Consider the following 7,764-nt stretch of genomic DNA (forward strand, 5'->3'; position numbering starts at 1 on the left):
CCTGAACCTGATGTACAGGTGATCTGACAGGGTCTCCACGTCCTCCAGGACGCGCCAACACGAGATGCGCGCGCCGATATTGGGGGTGGCAAACGTCACGTCGACAACTGAGCCACCCCGTGCGCGCACACATGTGAAGGCGCTGCCCCGGTTCTCCGGGACCAGGCCAATAGTGAGGGCCCAGTCCCGAAGGTGCGCCCCCTTGACGTCGGTGATGGGGGATCCCCAAGCCGCGCACTTAGCATTGAGGTCCCCCATCACGATGACCTGGGCTGGCAATGCCCTCCGCACCACCAGCTCCAGGCCATCCAGGAACCTCTCAAATTGCGAGAGGCTCCTGTTCGGGGAGAAGTAGACTCCGATGAGCACTACTTCTCCCCAGTTTGCCGCCACGTAACCCGCACCCCTCTCTCTGAGAGAGAGGATTTGCGGGCCCGTTGGCGGCGCCACCATTCCGACCGAGCCCTCCGTGTCCCCGACCCAATGAGGCTGGGAAGGGATGAGGTAGGGCTCGGCCACGACAGCAACGGCAATTTTCCACTCCGCCAGGGCCTGCATGAGCAGGTCCTGTGCGCGGGCGGAGTGGTTGGCGTTGGTCTGCAGGAACTCCGTATGCAGGTGTCTGGGCATTTATGACACCTGCATACGTTCCTCTTCGGGCGGTTGATGCGGCCCGGACGGCGGCTGCGCTCTTGGCGCAGGGGGAGGGCCGGTGGAGCGGGCCTTCCCCCTTATGGTGGGGGGGGTGCATTTAGTCCCCCCCATGACGTGGGCGTGCGGGCAGCCTGTCCTTTTGCACACGGCGCAGTGGACAGGCGCCTCGCACGCAGCCCTCTTGTGGCCCTCTTGGCCACATCGGAAGCAGAGGCGACCATCCTCCGCTTCCGACGGGCATAGGGCCCGGGTGTGGCCCAGCTGCATGCATTTAAAACACCGCAGCGGCCGGGCCCTCACCGCGGTGACGGTGGCCATGCACCATCCAATGGCCACCTTCCCTATCTGTGCGAGGGCCTTCGCCGCCGCTGCCGGACACCGCACCAGGGTGGAACCCCCACCCCAGAAGCTGGGCCTAATTAGGCCCACTTTGACCATATCAGGGTGGCAGCCCCCGGTTGACGCCAGTTTGGCTGCCACCTCTTCGCGCGTCGTCGTCTCGTCCAAACCAGAGACCCGAAGGTCTGCAAGTTTGGACGGACGCGCGATGTCCGCCCAGCCGCCGATAACTCTGACCAATTCGGCAGCCAGGCGGTCGGCCGTCTCTTCCGGGGTGGTCCCCCCTACCTCCATTAACTTGGAGCCGGTCATACTGGTTCTGACCTTTACCGTTTCCAAGCCTAGGTCTCTGAGGCAGATCGCTGCCTTGGCCTTAGCCAAGACGTCGACGTATTTGGCCTCAGAGACCTGTCCTTCTTCGTTTGTGATCGTGGCCCCCGGTTTGAGGGTGACAGTTATGGCCGCCGTTTTGGGGGCCACGATCTTTACAGTCTTGGGAGGGGGGGGAACCCGCTGCACCCTACCAGGGTGAACTGGTGCAGCGGGCGGGGCCCCGGCCGGAGCCTTCTTCTTTTTATTCCGGGCCTTCCGGCCGACCACTTGGGACCATGGTGTTTCGTCGCCCCCGGGTGTTTGGGGGGCGGGATTGGCGGTTCCGGCTCTGGCCTTTGCAGCCTTCCCTGCGCTTCCCTCTCCGCCAGTAGGTGGAGGGGGGGGAGGGGCGGCCGGTCCGGTCTTTTTGATTTTCCTCTTTGGCCTTGGGGCCGGTCCGGCTTTGGCCGCTGGGGCCGGGGCCGGTTGTGCCTCTGTAGTTCTCATAGCACCAGCCACTAGGTTTGGCCGGGCCACAGGGCGCGGCGGTGGCGGATGGAGCCTATCCGCCTGGAGGGGTGGTCTGACCACCGGCTCAGGGGGGAGGCGCGATTCCAGGTCTCCGAGGCGGGCGTTCACCATTCCGCCTACGGATTCCAAGAGTTCGCGCCTCATCTCGTCAAGCGCGCCCCTGAGCATTGTCTCCACTCCCTCCTGGGCCTGAGGAGCCTCCCTCGGAGTCGCGGCCACTTTTCTCTGCGACTCCGAGTACGCCTCTTTGAATGCCTTCAGCTCCGCGCGGATGATCTCAACTTCCTTTGCTAATCTGGCGTTTTCCGCGCGGAGCCGTCGCTGTTCTTCTTGGGGGGTGATCGAGCGGAGCTCCTCCACCGCCTCGATCACCTCCTTCATGGCCCGGTTTATGTGCCCCAGCACTGTGCCCTTTATGTTGCCACTCTTTTTGACCTCCCCCTGAATGGTGGCCACATTCAGGAGGGCTCTCGCGGCAAGGGCCTCGATTGTCGCAGCCGCCGGCTGAGCACATCTCGGCTCTGATTGCTCCCTAGGGAGGCACGGGGGCGGTTGGGGGGGGGCTTTCGAGCTGCCTGCTCTGCTCTCCTCTGCCTCTCCCTCTGCCAGAAGTGCTCTCACCTCCTGCAGGTAGGCATTATGCGCCCCTGGTCTTCTGGGGCGGCCTCTCGCTGCAGTGGACACTTTGACAGCGACCGGAGCCGCCGTCTCATCGTCCTTGAGCGTCCTCTTCTTGGGCCTCTTGGTTGGAAACCTTAGGGCCAGCCTAGGGACCGTCGGAGCAGCTTTCTTCGCCTCCGGCGTGTCCTGCCTTCCCTCTATTGTGCTGTCCGAGTCGGTGGGTGGCTCAGACAATCCTGACATTCCGGATGCTTCGGATACAGACACTAGCTCAACGTCGCTAGTGTCGTCCTCCTCCGTCAGGTTTTTGCCAGTCTTTGGCCCTCTCTCTCTCGACGCTTCCCGTCTTTCCTTATTCAACAAATCCATATCGCTCGCAATCGTTGTCAGTATTCTTGCAGTGGTCGTGTGGCATCCTTTGGCCCCCCCAGAATACGTGGGCCGGCCAGAGGTCAGAGTGACCTCTGGGAGGGATTCTCCGCTGGCGTAGCCAGCGGTACCCTCCTGGGGTAATACATTTTTGGAGTCTGCCATGGTCATTAGTGGTCCGGCGTTGTCGGACACCGGAAGCCGCCTTTGTTGTGCAGGGTGAGGTCCCCCAGTCACGACGCGCGGCCTTGAAGGCCGCCATACTCCGACCGAAGTCCGCTGCCTTTTTACGTGTTGCCGCACGCCCTCGCCGATGCTCCGCAGGCCTGCCCGGTATGGGTGGCCCTGTCCGGTATAGCCCTACGGAACATCCTCCTCCTCCTCAGGGTAATTTTTTATAGAGGTTTTCTTCCTCGCGGCCCCACGCTCAATGCGCAGAGCCCCCGTTTCCGCTCAATGCGGATTTACGGGTTATTAGTGTTTGGTTCGCGGGGCAAAAAAAGCCCTACCCGAGCAATATGCCGGGGCGTTCCCCTATCCACCACCCGGGGACGCGCCACGTCGGAGTTCACCTCTCCGCCCACTCGGACAACCGAGCAGGTCCGTGGAACCTTTTTTTTTTTTTTTTTTTTTTATACAAGGAGGAATGCTTAATGCATACTCCGTGCCTCGGGGAAGACACGCGAGTTATGTGAGATTCTCTCCCCGAATGGGAGCATACCCACTAAACCTCCTTGTTCCCTCATGGCCATACTGTGGGGCGCCACGGGATCGCGTGAGCTTGCCACCGCGACGCCCCACTGACCGCCCCGGGAGGGGCCCTCTCTGCGCCCTTAGGCGCTCCTCAAGACGACACCGTGCAATGCAGGTTCGGAATCCCCGCCTCCCCCGCTGGTGCCGCCAGGGTTTATAGAGACCCACCTCTTGGCCCCCGTCTTGATCAAGACAGGGGCCCGCGGTCCCGGTGATGGCCACCGGGATTACGCGATGGGACGCAGGATCACACGCCATCGCATAACAGCTCTGCAAGCAGAGTGCTACCGAGGTCGTGCTCCCACGTCCCGACCGACGGCCGCGACCCTAGTGGGCCGCGCCACCCACCACACTCAAGGCTCACCCTCACCTTTCGCTGCCCTGAAAAGGGCAGTTACTCAGCTCGGGTTCGCCGCCCTCTCATGTACGGACCCACAAGTGGGCCCGCACCCTAACCTACCTTAACTAACTTAACCTAGCCTACTCTAAACTAACCCTAAAAGGCGCTCGCCTTGCGGCGAGACGCCGCCCTCTCTTGTACGGACCCACAAGTGGGCCCGCACCCTAACCTAACTTACATAACTAATTAATCTAATAGACGCTCGCCTTACGGCGAGCGCCGCCCTCTTTTCTGCGGGCTCACAAGGGGCCCGCAGCCTAACCTAATGTGCGGGCTCGCATGGGGCCCGCCTAACCTAACTTAACCTAATAGACGCTCGCCTTGTGGCGAGCGCCGCCCTCTTTTCTGCGGGCCCACAAGGGACCCGCAGCCTAACCTACTTAACCTACTTAACCTAGCTTACCCTAGCTAACCTACCAGTGTTTGGTTCGCGGGGCCGAAGCCCTACCCCGGCAGAAGGCCGGGGCGTTCCCCTATCCACCACCCGGGGACGCGCCACGTCGGAGTTCACCTCTCCGCCCACTCGGACAACCGAGCAGGTCCGTGGAGGTCCGTGGAACCTAACCTAACCTAACCTAACCTTTTTTTTTTTTTTTTTTTTGTAACGAGGGAAAATACACTTCCGTACCCCTGCGCCGGGCAGTGCAATGGCGCAGGGAGTGTGGGACTCGCCTACAGTCGTTCAGCCATACCCACTAAAAACCCTCATGCCCACCTTGCCGCGATGACCCGAGCTTTGTACCAGCTGAGCCATAACCAAAGCTCGGGCCGTGCGTCTGACGCCGAAGCGCCTCTCCCTAAGTGGTGAGAGCCAGAGAGGTAGGATCTTTTTTGTCCTACTACCCCAGCCCCCACCGGCGGAACCAAACGGCCCGCCCTCTACCCTACGCTACGTGCCGCAGAGGGGACTGGAAAACCAGTATCCCCTCTCGGCCTCTCCATCACACATCCATCCATCACCACATCTGGCCATGAGGGCCGCAGGGGGCAGGATAAACCAGTACCCACCCACAGCCCCCACGACCTCACCCCACATCCGGCCACGAGGGCTGTAAGATGGGCAGGATAAACCAGTACCCACCCACACCCCCCGCGGCCCCACCACGTCGCATCTACCGGTGCGACCCCGGTTGGGCATGGTCAGGGCGGAGTCACTGCTGTGACCCACCACTGACGGCCCTCTCCAGGTGGGTCGGTCATGTGCAACACCCAACACGATGACCGACCCTAGAGTTTGGTTCGCGGGGCCGAAGCCCTACCCCAGCCGAAGCCGGGGCGTTCCCCTATCCACCACCCGGGGACGCGCCACGTCGGAGTACTCCTCTCCGCCCACTCGGACAACCGAGCAGGTCCGTGGAACCTAACCTTTTTTTTTTTTTTTTTTTTTTTTTTTTTTGTAACGAGGGAAAATACACTTCCGTACCCCTGCGCCGGGCAGTGCAATGGCGCAGGGAGTGTGGGACTCGCCTACAGTCGTTCAGCCATACCCACTAAAAACCCTCATGCCCACCTTAACGCAATGACCCGAGCTTTGTACCAGCTGAGCCATAACCAAAGCTCGGGCCGCGCGTCTGACGCCGAAGCGCCTCTCCCTAAGTGGTGAAAGCCAGAGAGGCAGGATCTTTTGTGTCCTACCACCCCAGCCCCCACCGGCGGGGCCAACCGGTCCCGCCCTCTACCCTACTCTACGTGCCGCAGAGGGGACTGGAAAACCAGTATCCCCCCTCGGCCTCTCCATCACACATCCATCCATCACCACATCTGGCCATGAGGGCCGCAGGGGGCATGGTAAACCAGTACCCACCCACAGCCCCCACGACCTCACCCCACATCCGGCCACGAGGGCTGTAAGATGGGCAGGATAAACCAGTACCCACCCACACCCCCCGCGGCCCCACCACGTCGCATCTGCCGGTGCGACCCCGGTTGGGCATGGTCAGGGCGGAGTCACTGCTGTGACCCACCACTGACGGCCCTCTCCAGGTGGGTCGGTCATGTGCAACACCCAACACGATGACCGACCCTAGAGTTTGGTTCGCGGGGCCGAAGCCCTACCCCAGCCGAAGCCGGGGCGTTCCCCTATCCACCACCCGGGGACGCGCCACGTCGGAGTACTCCTCTCCGCCCACTCGGACAACCGAGCAGGTCCGTGGCCGTGGAACCTAACCTAACCTAACCTAACCTAACCTAACCTAACCTAACCTAACCTAACCTAACCTAACCTAACCTAACCTAACCTAACCTAACCTTTTTTTTTTTTTTTTTTTTTTTATACAAGGAGGAATGCTTAATGCATACTCCGTGCCTCGGGGAAGACACGCGAGTTATGTGAGATTCTCTCCCCGAATGGGAGCATACCCACTAAACCTCCTTGTTCCCTCATGGCCATACTGTGGGGCGCCACGGGATCGCGTGAGCTTGCCACCGCGACGCCCCACTGACCGCCCCCGGGTGGGCCCTCTCTGCGCCCCCAAAGGGGCGCTGCGCCCTTAGGCGCTCCTCAAGACGACACCGTGCAATGCAGGTTCGGAATCCCCGCCTCCCCCGCTGGTGCCGCCAGGGTTTATAGAGACCCACCTCTTGGCCCCCGTCTTGATCAAGACAGGGGCCCGCGGTCCCGGTGATGGCCACCGGGATTACGCGATGGGACGCAGGATCACACGCCATCGCATAACAGCTCTGCAAGCAGAGTGCTACCGAGGTCGTGCTCCCACGTCCCGACCGACGGCCGCGACCCTAGTGGGCCGCGCCACCCACCACACTCAAGGCTCACCCTCACCTTTCGCTGCCCTGAAAAGGGCAGTTACTCAGCTCGGGTTCGCCGCCCTCTCATGTACGGACCCACAAGTGGGCCCGCACCCTAACCTACCTTAACTAACTTAACCTAGCCTACTCTAAACTAACCCTAAAAGGCGCTCGCCTTGCGGCGAGACGCCGCCCTCTCTTGTACGGACCCACAAGTGGGCCCGCACCCTAACCTAACTTACATAACTAATTAATCTAATAGACGCTCGCCTTACGGCGAGCGCCGCCCTCTTTTCTGCGGGCTCACAAGGGGCCCGCAGCCTAACCTAATGTGCGGGCTCGCATGGGGCCCGCCTAACCTAACTTAACCTAATAGACGCTCGCCTTGTGGCGAGCGCCGCCCTCTTTTCTGCGGGCCCACAAGGGACCCGCAGCCTAACCTACTTAACCTACTTAACCTAGCTTACCCTAGCTAACCTACCAGTGTTTGGTTCGCGGGGCCGAAGCCCTACCCCGGCAGAAGGCCGGGGCGTTCCCCTATCCACCACCCGGGGACGCGCCACGTCGGAGTTCACCTCTCCGCCCACTCGGACAACCGAGCAGGTCCGTGGAACCTAACCTAACCTAACCTAACCTAACCTAACCTAACCTAACCTAACCTAACCTAACCTAACCTAACCTACCTACCTACCTACCTACCTACCTACCTACCTACCTACCTACCTACCTACCTACCTACCTACCTACCTACCTACCTACCTACCTACCTACCTACCTACCTACCTACCTACCTACCTACCTACCTACCTACCTACCTACCTACCTACCTACCTACCTACCTACCTACCTACCCTGGGATGGGATTAGAACTCATGGACTGCCATCATCGAACATCGTAAATCTGTAGCGTCATTCATTAGGCTACGGAGTAATGTGTGTAGACAATGAAATAATTAAAGAGTTAGATAAAAAAAAAAAAAAAAAAAAAAAAAAAAAAAAAATTACTTATAATAATAATATTTTTTTTTTTTTACTTTTCA

General features: G+C 60.2%; 1 protein-coding gene across 1 annotated transcript; it reads right to left on the reverse strand.

Moving 5' to 3' along the window:
• Positions 1–630: 630 nt before the first annotated feature.
• LOC106710187 (actin cytoskeleton-regulatory complex protein PAN1-like) lies at positions 631–2,991 on the reverse strand. The gene has a single exon (XM_014502191.2). The coding sequence runs from the start codon at positions 2,989–2,991 to the stop codon at positions 631–633; it is 2,361 nt and encodes a 786-aa protein (XP_014357677.2).
• Positions 2,992–7,764: the final 4,773 nt, after the last annotated feature.

The sequence above is a fragment of the Papilio machaon genome, chromosome 13 (genome assembly GCF_912999745.1).
Source record: "Papilio machaon chromosome 13, ilPapMach1.1, whole genome shotgun sequence".
Taxonomy (NCBI): Eukaryota; Metazoa; Arthropoda; class Insecta; order Lepidoptera; family Papilionidae; genus Papilio; species Papilio machaon.

What these genes read in the sequence shown, in the direction of transcription:
- LOC106710187 (XM_014502191.2), bottom strand. Translation starts at nt 2,991, where the DNA reads ATGGCAGACTCCAAAAATGTATTACCCCAGGAGGGTACCGCTGGCTAC.